Genomic DNA, 15,988 nt, shown 5'->3' on the forward strand with positions numbered 1-15,988 from the left:
TGATCTAGGAAATGTTTCCAATCACCATCAGGGCCAGGCATAATTGGCACTTGCTTCAAGCTGGTTTGTATTGCCTTCTTCTGGATAAAAACAGTGGATAATGCATTTTAAGTTTTATTTGTCACAGCAACAGTAGGACCTTGCCAGAGTACTGCACAGTTCTAAATTTAGAAGAGGGAGAAAGGAGGTTCTCTCTGCTACACAGTGCGTTGATTGATACAGATACTACTACTGCTTGTGCTAGGTGACAGCTTGGTTTCCTATCATCAAGACACTGCAGATTCAAGACTGGCAGCAGGACTGCTGAACTTCACTCATGGTTGGTGATGCAGCTCCTTCTGGTAGCAGAGTTTGTGGCTTTCCTCTCTGTAGGTAGAGGCAGTCTAATACTCAGTGGTGGACTATGGAAGTGAAACTCAAGTCTTCAGTGAGGAATGGCAGAGCATAGTAGCGATCTCTTATGGCATTCTGGCTTTAGAATATTGCCTTCGGATAGGCTGACAAGGTCCTATTTATTTGATAAAATGTGAATACATTCTGTTGCCATTTTACCCCATTTCTGCCTCCTGTCTTTCATTAAAGTATGTAACAATGGGGATTCAATGGGATGGCCCAAGGCAAAGGAACAATTGAGGATACCCTTTTCAAATTTTTACAAAGGAAGATAAACAGTGGTTAAATGTCTTTTCTGAAAGACTACAAAATGAAAAATCTTTCTCTTATAAAACAATATTTTTGTTTCCAAAACAATTTTGTTTTAAGGTGCTGTATTTATACAAATAGCAACCAAATATACCACATATCACCCTCTTATCACCAGGCATCACATTATATATACATAACACACACACAATGTAAGCCTGTGGGCAAATCCTGCAACTCTGGTGGTTTTTAACCAAGTCTTAACTACACATACTACCCCATAAAAATACAACACAATTCTGATTGTGTTTCCATCTTGGAATAATATTTTCTAAAAATTGAACATCATTAATATCTAGTTTAAATTTGTATCACTTTTTGGCAGTTACAGAATACTTAATTTTTTTTAACAGCCAGTAAAACATTTAGTGACGTCTCACGTTGTTTCCCACAGCAATAAATCCCAAGAAAGACTAGTAGAAAATTGTCAGAATTAGAATGTAAATCAGAATTTACATTTTTTGAGAATATAAAGTATTTTTTCCTTCTTTTGATAATTTTCCCCCAATTAGTGAAAGATCACATTATGTAACATTTGCATTATTGTTGTTAAGTTGTCACTCAGATACAGTTACAGTATCAGATGCTCCATTTGTATAAAGCTAATATACAGACATACAAGTCTAAACAAAAGAAAATGCAGGCTGGCAGGACAACATAATTCATAACACTGAATTAATACAGATCTAATTGCGATTGAAGTTTCTCATTAGAAGGTGCAAATTCTCCCTTGTGCTAGTTCTAAATCTCACTTGGGAATTCAAGTAGTTATACACAAAAATCAATAACCTGCCATTTTATAATTAAAAGACAAAATAAATGTTAGGGGAATGTGTATTAAATTAGGAAATTACTTTAGGAGAGATTGAAAATATTGATTTTAATTTACCAAATATGTGAACTCCTTATGCCCCATGGAAGAAAAGCAATTAAAAGTTAGGTTGTTAATTCTGTATAAACTTGAAAACAAAATCAATAATTATGATTATGAAACATTGATTCATTTTCATTAAGAGAGATTTTTTTAAACATTCTTTAAATTAGGGGATTTTATAGGTTTTTTTCCTATAGCAAATCAATTTGATGTATAAGCTAGGCTTTTTGTGTGCGTTAATGTGTGTTTGGATGCTCGAAACAAATGGCAAGGAATAAAAGCTTAATCTGTAGAAAGACATCAAGGTCGGCTGTAAAAATGCAGGTGTATTACTGTACATAACTCAGATCAATCAGTACATTTCTGAGAGCATTTTTAAAAGGGCAGTTTCGGGTCCAAAGAGATAAAACTCAATCAAAGATTGCATAGAGTGTACAATTGTACCAATACCAAACAGCACACATAAAAAATGCACTATATTAAAAATGCAGCAGCTATTGTAAATACTGTACATGCACACATTCTTTTTCTAAGGCCAGAGACTCAGTGACAAAGGAGTGAACATACCTAATGTAGACTTCACTGGTTAACCTATGCAGAGAGTGAAGCTTTATGGTTTATTAGGATGACCTAGAGTTGTGTTGGTAGTGAATTATTCTGGACATTGCTATCTGGGCCTATTCAGGTAGAAGCTTAGTTTAACCCCAGCAACAAGCAACCCACAGCTTTTGCAGAATAACAATTTACATTAACTTCCAGGATTGCACTCCTAGTTAAGGAGTTGCTTAGTTAAGACTTGCTCACTTTTTGCAGTTACATTATTAGGATTACCGTAAAATAATTCTTAAAGGAGAAGGAAAGGCTAATAAAGAGTTAATCTCAAGCTGCAGGCATACCTTCAGTTCTCTCAATAGTGCCCCATATTTTACCTGTTCAGATGATCAGAAGTCAAACAGAAAGAAAAAACGCTAAGCTGTGTAAAGAAAGTTTCCATAATGCCTCACTCCTGTACAGAGACCCAGACCAAGTGTACATGCTAAGTTTGTAAGACTATGAGTCAGCTTCCTGCTGATTGGCTCAGATCCACATTCCTAAGGGGGAGAGCGAGTTCTTAGCATTCTTGAGGGAGGGGGAGCAGGAGAGGGGAGAGACCTGCGTGTCTCTGGCACATGAATTACAGACACAACAAATCTTTTGACAGAGAAGTCAGTGCAGCATTTCTGTGAGTGAAGAAATCTAGTCATATGCATAAACTGATAAGTATTAGTTCTTGTGGCATATTAGTTATAACTACTACTACTACTATTTATTATTATTATTATTATTATTATTATTATTATTATTATTATTATTATTATTATTATTATTATTATTATTATTATTATTATTATTATTATCAGTAGTAGTAGTAGCAGTGCTATTATTAGTATTATTGTCCATATCACCATTGCCATGTCTGGTTTGAGTTTGAGAAGTGACTGGAGTTTTGCTGTAATTTAGTTATGCTGTAATCTACTCTTCATTGATCAGTTTCTGAAGTGGCGAGTTTGTCTTGCAGTCTCTGCCACACACAAGTTAAAGGGAGAAATATAAACTCTGATATTAGTGCAAGGTATCCACATAGACAGATGGATTTTCAACTAATTGTCCCCATGGCAAATTTTTCCAGTTTTTTTTCCAGTTACCAGTTTTACTTAGTCTTGCTGGATAACTTTCTAATTCTGTTTTAAAACATATTCATGAAAAAAGGGATAAATGGTAATGATCTAGTTGTGCTTTTATGACTGTACTTAGATATTTGAGTAACCTCCTTTTTAGTGATAATTTCTGTGTATTTTGCTGGCTACTCTAATCTCAAATGATTTCTAAATGTCTAGAGCAATGTAACAGAGGCAGCCACCTAAATGATTCTGGGATTGGAAAATTACAACTATTGGAGACTTTCAGACCTAAAAAATGGTTTATATTCTTAAAATCAAGCTGTACTATTGTATTAATTGGATGATGTAATGGGTGGATGATGTAGTGTAATGCATGCACATTCAGTACCTCATTGGAATTCAACAGAGGTTTATTGGTATCAATAATTTATTGGTATCATCGTTACACTTCATATTTCATACTTACAGTTTATATGCAAAACCTTTCATATTTACACTTTATATACAGCGCCTTTCTCTGTGGAACTGTGAAAATGTACATATTGTCTTACCTGCATAGAATTCAGGACTATAAACTGCTCCCACAACAGGATTCAGCTTCCATCCTAAACAGAAACAAGGACTTTACTATTATTTCCATATAAATTTGATTTTACTATTGTTTCCAGATGTTTTTGAACTGAAAACATCTGATGTTCATTTAATTATGCTTTATTGCACCTGGGAAGTAACCAACAGAAACCTTTGAGTGACTGTTTTTTCAGTCAGCTGCAGGTAGGGTAATGACAGAAAAAATGTGATCCAGGTTACTATTCTAGGTGCAATAGTATGTTCACTATAATGCAGTGTGACACAAAATACCAGGCACTGGACAAGTAAAAATGTATAAACCAGGAAATCTCAAGGTGGGATTTGTCCCTATTATGGGCCACCCAACATATCATGTGCTTGGCCCCCTCGAGAAGCTGTCTTTGTGGTTGTCAGATAGAATCAAACACTGTTCTGCATTTTCAACAGGAGGTGTTCCCTTTTTGGCTAACAAAGTTGGCTGTTTCCCATGTAGTTAGTCTGTTTATACATGGAAGATTCCAGAGACTGCCCATCTGTAAACCACTGCTGCTGTACCCATATGTTCCAGTGACCAACAGTAGCAGTACCCAACCCTGGCATCATTCACAAGCAGAACCACTAAGTACAGGCTGCCTACCACTGAAACTCTAAATATATAAATATTTGTAAATATGAAGTTGCCATGTTGCAATAAAAAGCCTCATTCCCTAAAGGAGTTGTATGTGTTTACCCTACCCTATGTCCACATCCTTACATGGACCAGCGCTGTCAAAACATGTATAAACAGTACTCCCTAGGGTGTACAATTATGAGCTTTACAAATTTTGATACTCCTCCTCATCTAGAAAGAGGGGAACTCTGTTTATTGTTAAACATATACAAAAGTAGGCTTGCCACCTATATTAGTGTAATCTGTGTTATTTGTTACATTTTAGAGTCATTACATTGCACACAGTTTGGCTAATCATATGTAATAAGCATATGTAATAAGAAGACCTATAGCATTCATATGTATGATGTCTTGCCTTTTTTATCTAAGAACATTTGGGAGGCAAGATGCTGTAAAATCCAAGTTTTAATGCTTATAAAAACACTAGTTATAATACATTTATATTTTAGCAAACATTTATAGAATTACATAAAGTCGTAATTGCCTATTTATTCAAATGTGTTGTTTTGGTAAAAATATACTGACAATTACACTTTCATGAAATTGTAAGTCCAGCCAAGGTGTTTTGTTTGCAGAGGCCAAAGTGTGGGCTGTATTTTGTAGATCTACATTCCATCATAGACAGAGTAATCATAAATATGCATGTGTAGTATCAAGGTATTAAATGTAGACTTCAAATTGGAATTCAAATTTATTATTTTTTGTATTTTGTACTCAGAAAAATGAAAATTTGCATGCACTGTTTGTATATTTTATGGTCTACATTCCAATTAGTTGGATAATTTTATACATATGTGGTAGAAAATTATTCATATAGAACCCATGACATTAATATTCATAATCATTGGTTTTATAAAAATGTTATACTGTTTTCAGACACCTTCTAAGTGTTTTTAGTTTGTAATTTAATTTTTGTTTGTAGTTTCATATTTAAAGTACAAGATATATTTACTGATTTTAAATTTATCATACTCTTTAGTTAAAATATATTTTTTTCTCAGATTAGATTTGAAACTCATAACACAAAGAATGAGTTCTGTTTGTGTCTGAATTAAATTAGAATTCACTATATATATATTCTAGAGTCTCTGAAGCCAAATATTTTTGAATACTATGATGTCACAGAGGGGACGGGGCAGGCTCGAATCTATAAATAAATGCTGCAGAACCCTGAATAGTGGCACAGTTATGTTGTGGGTGGGAGTCAGAAAAAGCTCAGCCCACACCCGCCCGCTACCCACATACTGTATTTGCTGTGCATGTTGGCCCGCGGGTTTTGGGCCAGCCCGCACATTACTAATGTGTGGTTTTAACTTACCAAGATGTACTTAAGAGCATGTTGGGGAAAATAATGCTGCCCTTGTATTTGGCACAAAGCTGAGGAAATAGTATAAACTGTAATAATTTAAACTGAATTTAAATTTAGTTGGATGTCTAGTGTACCAAAATGGGTTGTGGGGATAACATCACATTAATGATAAAGTATGATGCAGATTTATTAAAACAAATCAAGTGGGGAATCCTGATAGGCTAATTTGGTTGATTTTTTACAAGCATTGAATACCTTAGACTCGCAAAAGATAAAAAAAACAGAGGCATCCCACTCCATGGTAACCTTTTTCCTGTCTGTTAAAGTTTTCATTGAGTGGATTAAGCCCCTTAAAATTGGTATTAGCATTTTCCCCATAAAATCAAAAGCACAGTATATTTGTTTGGCAACGAGAGTGCTTGTATGTGAATATTTAGAAAGAATTGAAGGTTTAAGCACCAGCCTGCTTGTTAGTCTGTTCTGTTTTTGTTAGACAATGAAAATAAAGTTCTGTTACATTCCTTTTGCAATATTTCCTAGCTATCCCCTGATTCACAAGCAATTACAGACTTTTATCACTTGGACATGTCGATGGAAAGCTCATTAGAAACAAAAACAATTCAGTCATAAAAATAAATGTGACAGTAACTGTTATACAAGTTCTAAGGAGAAGATCTATATACAATTAAATGATATATAATGTCAGTTTTCATAAATGTGCTTATCATAGGCATTTTCTGTTTAATTGAAAACTCGTATGTGATAATACTTTTTTACAAATCTAAAATCCATTGAACAACTTCTGTCAAGGATTTACAAAGATCTGTATCAAATTTCAATTAACACTAAAACAGTATGTCCAGCTTTTCCATGCAAATCAGTGCTGTTAGCTAAGAGGCAGTTTCATTCTTATTCATTTCTACTTAGTTTTCAGATGGCTTTATTAGATACATTTTTAAAATTCTACACAGGAAAGACCTAATGCATCCTGATGAAAATACCACCAATTAAAACTTGCTTTATCTTGTCAACTAGATATGTGCTGGCTCATAAGTGTGTGGGTTAATCATGTGTGAGAAGTGCTAATGTCACTCTCAGAGTAAAAGAACTGCCAAGAAGCTTGGTGGTGTCATTTATAGAGGTAAGTTTTCTGTTGCGGGTGTTAATGGCTGTATTTGTCTTTATGAATTAAATGTCAGTTATACTTTGACATTTGCCATGGCTAATGGCTGGTCATTAGAGAAATCATTGCTCTTTCTTTATGCTCAAGTATTATGCAATATTATTAAATGTTGCTTTCCAATATATTTTAGATTTCTAATGCAGAAATGTAAAAAGGGAAATGTGTACAAATTCGCAATGCTCAATTCTCAATTAGTTAATGCCTAAGCACATGGTACATAATACTAGTATTTTAAATTAGTAATGCACAAGGAAGAGAAAAATGTTATTCAATTAAAGTTATTATAAAACAGTCCTTATTTGCTTTTTAATATGCATGTTATTGGTAATAGTTTTTTTTTATTTTAAATGCCTCTAAAGTATACATTACACCTATTATTAGTAAACATTTAATAACTAGTTAATACAACAGTTCCTAACCATGCCAAACTTTTGTTTGTATGTCCTTGGGGTGTCTGCACTCTAATGCAAAAAATATGTATATTGCGGGGTGCACAGCCATATTTATTATACACAAAAAATACTTCACGACTGGCAAACCCTATAAAAATAATCACAAATTTATTGTGAACACATTGCACAAAGAACAATCCAACTTTCCGGTCCTCAACCTTGAGAAAGGTGCTGTTGAGGACTGAAAAGTTGGATTGTTCTTTGTGCAATGTGTTCATGTGTGACAATGTGTGACAGTCGTGAAGTATTATATATATAATGACATATGGTTCAAGAGTTGAATGGGTGACTGTTTTTTTTTTTTTATAGGACGGGGACCCTGACAAAAGGTTAGTGTCAATATATGCTTTAGCATCAGTTATCAGATGTGTTATTAGATTGCAGATATCTTTCTAGTTTGCCATTATATACATATGTTTGCGTGTGTATTTCAAACAAGAGTATATCCAAGTAGTTTCCCATTCTCAGGATTTATTGTCAAACAATGATTTGTTCATTAACTAGAGTGCATATCTATAAGTGCAGTTACCTAAATATGCTGTGGGTTTACATGACTACCTGCGTATATGGATATGTTATTTTAATAATCATTTTGTTTCCCATTGAGCTAAAGAACAACAGGTTACATCCAGTATCTGTGTATTCTTACAATGTTACAAAATACTAATACTACTACAGTTATAGGACCTGTTATCCAGAATTCTGGGGACCTGGGGTTTTCTGGATAAGGGGGTCTTTCTGTAATTTCACACCTGAAAAACCATTTAAACAATAATTAAACCCAATAGGCTTGTTCTACCTCCAATAAGGATGAATTAAATCTAGTTGGTATCAAGTACTGTTTTATAATTACAGAGAGAAGGAAGTCTTTTTGAAAAATTTGAATTATTTGCTTATAAAGGAGTCTATAAGAGATGACCTTTCCAAAATGTGGAACTTTATGTTTAATGGGTTTCTGCATGATGTATCTCAAACCTGTACCACTACTACTACTATTAATAACAGTATACAGTAATACCAACATCATACTTAAACTGCACATTAAAACTTACCATTGGTATAAGGATTTAAGGTTTTTTTGTTTGTCATAACACGGGCAGTAGCATTATTAACCTAAGCACAGAAAACGGAATTAGCAATGGTGAAATATGTATGAAGGCAAATTTTATCAAGCAATATCACAGCTTTTATTAAAACTGTATTAACAGTTTTAACACTAAAAACAAATAGCTTAAGTGAATTACGATTAACCTATGAATACAAGTTTGGAATATTAAATACATTTTAATAAAGGCATTTAAAGCCACATAAATACATGCAAGGGATAAAGAAGGAGGGAAATAGAAATCATCAGACCATCGACAATCAAGTCAATATGCAAATTAAACTTTGAGGAACTATGAGTAAAAATTCAAAAGGAAATCACTAAGCATTCAACATTTGAAACAAAAGCCACCATTCCATTGCAATAATAAGTAAATACATCTATTCAAGCATATGCAGCATCCAACAAAGGATATAAATGGTGCAATATTAAAGAAAACTTAAAAAAGCGTTAATATTCTGAGTAAGATGTGCATGAATCATTCACAGTACAAAAGTTATTTCTCAAATGTTTTACAATGTATAATAAGGTAGAACAAAGGTAGAAAGGTAACAAATGTATGTGGCACATCAGTACTAAACACTTAGGGGCACATTCATGCATATTGGGTCTTTCTTTTTCCCTACCAAAAAATAAAAAGCTCGGCACCTAAAACCCGCAAGCTTTTTATATATTGGTCAGGGAAAATAAACACCCAATTTGCAAGTATCAGGCTATTTGGATGAAGAAACCATGCAAGTTTGGGAACTCTCGTGTGGTTTTCGGGAAACGAATGCTCGAGCCCGAAGACATAATTATTCATAAATTTGCAACTTAAAATAACATATTGACTTTCACTATTTACAAATGGCAAAGCTACAGTATAAAGAGTTATTATGGCCACCTTAATTATTATCCATTATATATAATTATATATACACATATATATGGTAAAATATGCAACATCTTACTAAACCTAGAAAGCTTAATCATTTAAAAATAAATATATATATATATATATATATATATATATATATATATATATATATATATATATAACATAATAAAAAATGATGACCAATAGCAAATTGTCTTAGCATATTACTCTCTCTACATTAAAATTTAATATAAAGATGAGCAACCCCTTTAAAAGGTATTGAGTATCATTTATGAGGCCAATTTAATTCCAGACTATTATACCAATATAAAGTTCATATTTTACAGTAAATTGTGGGAACATTGTGTTTTGTACAGAATTCATCTCTGGAATTGGACCATAAAAAACATTAATTAATTCAAAACCATGAAGTATTATTATTCTGTATTAGTTATATAAAAAAAAACATGAGAACACAGTATTTTAACATATATAACAAATTAACAATTAATTCTAAGAAGAATTCTAAGAAATGAATTGTATAAGAAAATAATTCACGAAAGGAGATACATGCAAACTCAATGTACATCTAAAACAAGAAATGAATGAATCAGACATGTATACTGAAATCAGAAGAAAAAAATGCATAAACATGCACCTCAATTTTACGACCCTCTACCACCGTGCCGTGTAATTTCTCTCTCGCCCTGTCCGCATCAGCACTATTTTCGAATGTTACGAAACCAAATCCCTACATGCAGGAGGTAGAAGGGAAGAACAACATGCACGTTAATATTCAGTTAATATCAATTATTCACATAAATGTTAAGGTTTTTATTGTCTTTGCTAAATTCAGAGACAAGAGCACCTGACTTAGCAATAAGAATTGAGTAAAATATTATTTTTATGTTCTTGTGTTGATGGCTGAAACGTAATAAAATCAAAGCAACATTTACAGCATTTGAGACCACAACTATTTACTATAGAAAGTTGTTTATTTTCTATAGTCATCTGTTAAGAATTCTTTACTTTTAAATTATTTAAAACATATATTTTATGTCCGCAATATGATGTTGATGGAAGTTTACTGGGAATATAGGTATATTTAAACTCATCTTGGCCAGCCTATAGAGCAAACTGGAATTAATCATTTTACTAAACTCTACTTTTGCAAGGCTACTGATTTAACATGTGGCAATATCTATTTGGACATAGCTGCTTGTGTAGTTAAGCCTTATATGTTGGTAAAGGTATGAAATTTCTTATCTGGAAACCTCATGCCTAGAAATCTCTAAATTATGGGAAGGCCACCTCCCAGATAGTCTATTTTGAGCAAACAGTTATTCCTTTTTCTTTATTATAATAAACAGAACCTTGTACTTAAACATAACTAAGCTGCATGGTGGGAAAACAAACATTTTGGTTTTAATTTCATGTTTAAATGTTTTATTGATCCAAATGACAAAATATATATATATATGTAAGTAGCCTTCTACTTATACATATGTCTAGTGCACCAAAACACAATGAAAATGGATTTTACCATACATATACATAATTTAAAATTGACAAAAAGACAGTTCTTTCAATAGAGGAACTATAGAAAAATAAAAATATGAGCTTTTTCCCCTTAAGTCACCAAGTCACTCTTCATAATAGAGGCAGATTGCTGAGGGGGACCATGAAAAGTAACTAATTATTTTAGAAATAATACATAATTTTTAAATGATCGTATTTAGAATTTTTTTTATTTTCACAAGCTTATATTACATTTTGCCAATGGATCCCTTTCAAATCAAAATAACCAACTGTATATTGCTATGACACACATCTTATAACAATGATAGCATACCCTATGGAATAAAATATGCACAGACATTTAGGGGCAGATTTACAAAAATTCACTAACATTTATAATTTTTTTCTTTTTAAAAATTCTAATAAACTTATTTCCACAAATGTCTGCTATTTACTAAAAAGTCTGAACTGAAAAAAATCTGTGCAGGAAAAAGTTGTGAAAGTGGGAATTTCCAAATCATCTCACCAAAACCTCTCTTTTTTTTCTAATTGTAACAAAAAAACCAGCGACAAAAATTTGAAAGCCTCTACATGATCTTGACAAGTTTTAGCTGGCAAATTGTTGGATTTGGATTTTTAAGCAATTTTGTTGCATAGTAAATCTGTAGAAGTTTGCTACTTTTTTTCTGTGACTTTAAGCGCTAAAAAATTTGAATCAGAAAAAATATCACAGCATTAGTAAATGGCCCCCTTAGCCTGTTGTCTGTCAATGTTCAAATAGTATTTGCAGAAACAATCTTGCATAAGGAAATGTTTTTGTGTTTTTTTATCTAATGCCATTACAAAATACAAGTAAACCAAACACATATAATTTATGCACTCTAGATATGTAAAAAAGCTGTGTCAGTGTACTCTATAAAAAAGGTACCTTTGTGGAGTTCAATATGTACAAATACCAGTTTAGGGATATGTCAAGGAAATAATTTATTCCCATAAGCATGCATTAGACAACACGGCACACCCTGTGAGTTGGTGAAATGTGATAACTTTTTAACTTTTATAACTTTTCCTTTACCAAAATGATATATGTTAAAGATTGAACTTAGTGGCCTCAGCTTTTAACTTTAGCGCATGTGCTCTCTCTCTATTAACTCCAAATGAACTCCATTGCACATATATATACATAATCAACATAAACAAGTTTATAGGCCAAAGATAAACCCCCCAACAGAGGAACTAATTCAGAATTTCACAGGGATTGTAATATTTTGCCTAGCAGTTAAGAGGGCAATATAGGCCATTACTGTGGGTGTGGCCAGACAAACATAAAGGTAAATGGTATTCTCAATGACATTTAGAAATTGCACTGTACTAGCCTGAATGTGCTCCTATAATAAGTAAAATTTTGTGGAAAAGGTTTTAACAGCTCACAGGAATTTACAGGAATCTGAGGATTTGTTAAGTATGGCATTTTGATGGGAATGATACATGGGGACTGACACAACACTGAAGATTGTAACCAAACTTTTTGTCCAGTTCAGTTCTTTCTTTATGTTGCACACATACATTTATGGCAAATGGCATGACTATGCAGGTACCTTTTTTGTAGGCTGTTGTTTGGAAAATAATTTGGATACAATGCAAAGCAAACTACTGTACCCAGACATCCAGTTGTGATATTAATGTATTTGGTCCAATTTTAGTTTATGATAAAATTATCATGCTTGTATATTTTTTCTGAAGCAATTATTTGCATATAAAGTACATACAGTTCCAATTTTGTTTTTAAGAATGAACTCAATGACTTGACTCCCAGAATCTGTCATAGTTTGTATTCATTCATTTTTGTTTTTTTTTTCATTTTCATTTATTTGTTGTGTAATCTATACTCAACAGGCCAATAAAAAAAAAAATCAAAATTCATTATCTTTGAAGGAATATAATTTGCTGAAATAGCTTTAGTCTAAAATTTATCAGCAACAAATATATATACAAATCACATTTTGTATTCAAAGGGTTGGAATATTTAGGCTTTTTGATAGCCAGGAATAAAGTCTACTCTGGAGTAATTTGTAGCAATACACAGGGTAATTGCTTGAGAACGTTGTAGATTATATTACCAACTTTCATTTCAATAGCAGGAAATACCTATTTCAGCAAATGTACTTTTTTATTCTGAAAACATAAACTCATTTTCTGTGATGAGAAATGCAATTATCACTGAAGGATAAAGGAAAAATGCAACGTTCTTGATTATTTCTTTCAAGGGAAGCAAATGTTCTGTTTTATACATATAGTGCTTAACTGTCATCTTGCTATACATTGACAAGCAAAAATGCAAATGTATCCACTAAATTTAATTTTCATTTCATCCTATCTACGCTTAGTGACTCAAAATGTGACTACACATTTTTTGATCAAATTATTAGGCACATTGGCAAATCAGTCAAATATTTTGACATTACACCACATATATGAATAACCAAACTGCATGAGGCTGGCTGGATTATGCACTAAGATTTCTGAATAAGCACAGCATTTTTGCAAAAGAATGAGTAACTTTGCCATATGCATAATCATACCCTGAACCAATCCTGATCCTCAGGATATGATTATTTTTTAGAACAATTGCTTGTAGGATCCCTAAACGAAGGTTAACTAATTTTTAGACCATGCAAATATGTATTTATAGAAGATTATAGAAGCTATACAGTATTTTATTAACTAAAAGAATAGTGAGCAAAAAGAAAAACAAAAAACTTTCTCTAGATTTCTTTTAAAGTTTCTGGACCTTGATTTTTTTTATTCCCATTGAATAGTATACCTAGTCCTTTACAACACTGACTATGATTCCTAGAAGAAATGTAAGTGTCCTTTAATTTTTTTTCTCCCCTTGGGTGGGTGACAGGGAAATTGTAAACTTTATATATGTTCTCTTAATATGCAGTTCACATTTAGAGTGTCTACTCCTACTGCAAGGTTACTGGAACTCAGAGATTGATCTGATTGTCAGGAAGCAATTGTGCCCCCTCAGCCAGATGTAATACAAGTCTGAACTTCATGGGCAGTTTGTTTTTTCATTTACTATGTAACTAGGCAACCAGTGTCTGCTCAAAAATGTTGGCAGTCATTTTTTAGCATGCAGAGATGCTTTAGTGCCACCTATGGCTTAAATAAAAAATGGAATTCTTAAAAATAAAATGTGTGGTATAGATTTTAGATTATCTTCCAGAAGTAGTTCACAGTTGAAAAAAACATAATATATGTTTATTGACTTTTATTGTAATTGAGTTGTAATTGAGTATGTGTATAATAAAATCCTTACCTTGGAGCCCCGTTCATTAAAAATGATTTCAACATCTAAGATTTTACCGAATTGCTACAGGAAAACAAAAGAGTGAAATAGTTTGCACTATTCTAACAAAATAGAGCCATAACCAAAAAACATCAAAAATTCTATATTAGTCAAAATTAATCTTGAACAACAGAAACAAAATCTTTTCATGAAGTGATTTTCTGTCATACAGTTTACTGTAGTGTTTTTCTAAGTTTGCAAGTTTACTTAATTTGAAACTTTTCTGATTTTAAAGAGCAAAAGGCAAAGAAAACTACTCTTTGTGATACAGTGATCAAATATTCAGGTATTAATATTTCAGCAGTGAGCTCTAACACCTTTCTTTAACACATCATAGAACAGAATTGTGTTTGAATGCTTAAACATTCAAAAGCATTCTGGCAAACTGACACATGCTTTGGTAAATGTATCAATTCATTAAACGTTTCCCAGAAAGACAGTAAAAACTGTCCCGATTTTCAGGGATGATAATAGCTATAAAAAAAAATGTAAACTGTCAGGATTTCTTCAGAATCCCTATTTTAGATATTTAGTTCATGACTTTTATTATAGTACTAAGCCAAATAGTTTTGGTGTCTGTTAGACCTGACATGCAAATAGACAATAGAAAGATCACAGATTTAATGTAAACACTACTATATATGAAGATAATAGCACAGATTTAATGTAAACACTACTATATTTAAAGGTAATAGCACAATGAGGGTCTATGTATTACTTTCCTGCATGCCACTGAACAAGATCACACTTAGGGGACATGAATTTAAATAACTGCTCTTTCAAAAGATTGTCACAACGAGGATACTATTCCTCTGCTAATGATAAGGATATTGGAAGATCAATATATTTCAGATTTTCTGGTTGAAAATGTAATATTAATAATATTTAATGTTATGCAGTATGGTTTTGAATATTACGGAATTTCTGTATTTAGAACTCAACATGTTTTTGTAATATCTTTCATTTTCTAAAAGGTAAATACTCTTTATTTAAAAATGGCAGGTTTCTTGAATGTAAATATATTTTACAGTATTTGTTAGGAATATAGAATACAGGTGGATACCTGTATCCACCTGTATTCTATATTCCTAACAAATACTGTAAAATATATTTACATTCAAGAAACCTGCCATTTTTAAATAAAGACAACTTTTTTAATATAGGAATGGATTCAGCTTGATAACTTACACCAAACACCTGTATTCTATATTCCTAACAAATACTGTAAAATATATTTACATTCAAGAAACCTGCCATTTTTAAATAAAGACAACTTTTTTAATATAGGAATGGATTCAGCTTGATAACTTACACCAAACATTTGTCTAAGATCTGGATCTCTGAATCTAAAGGGGATATTTGAAACATGAAGTCTCTTAGGCTGTGTTTTGTTTTCTGTGTTTTCAGAAGGTTGTGTCTGTTGCTGTCCATCAGTCTGTGCTGCATCATCTGTCTGCTGTGAAGAGAACACAGAGGAATACAATGTTAGGGATGTTTTGCAATAAAATGCATAAAATACAAGATAAAAATATTACAGAACTGCTCTTACATTTCTTTAATAACTGTAATGATTGTTGGTGCCAATTATACATAGGAAAGCCTTGGAGCTATAAACCAGCATCCAAATCACACTGGTTTATGTTTAAAGATTGGCAGAATCAGATGTAGCTGTGATTGGGTGAGAAGCAATGAGTCAAGGTGGGGGAAAGTTGGGCTGGGGATGGAGGAGGATT

General features: G+C 32.4%; 1 protein-coding gene across 3 annotated transcripts in view; it reads right to left on the minus strand.

Moving 5' to 3' along the window:
• rbfox1 (RNA binding fox-1 homolog 1) overlaps window positions 1–15,988 on the minus strand; it is a 362,503-nt gene that overhangs the window by 106,780 nt on the left and 239,735 nt on the right. For all 3 annotated transcript variants that reach the window (XM_002940457.5, XM_012971419.2, XM_012971417.3), the window contains exons 3-7: window positions 15,568–15,711; window positions 14,226–14,279; window positions 10,041–10,133; window positions 8,474–8,534; window positions 3,789–3,842 (exon numbers count right to left, since the gene is read on the minus strand). In XM_002940457.5, coding sequence (XP_002940503.2) covers window positions 3,789–3,842; window positions 8,474–8,534; window positions 10,041–10,133; window positions 14,226–14,279; window positions 15,568–15,711 — 406 coding nt within the window. The remainder of the gene's footprint in view (window positions 1–3,788; window positions 3,843–8,473; window positions 8,535–10,040; window positions 10,134–14,225; window positions 14,280–15,567; window positions 15,712–15,988) is intronic.

The sequence above is a fragment of the Xenopus tropicalis genome, chromosome 9, assembly GCF_000004195.4.
Source record: "Xenopus tropicalis strain Nigerian chromosome 9, UCB_Xtro_10.0, whole genome shotgun sequence".
NCBI classification, from domain to species: domain Eukaryota; kingdom Metazoa; phylum Chordata; class Amphibia; order Anura; family Pipidae; genus Xenopus; species Xenopus tropicalis.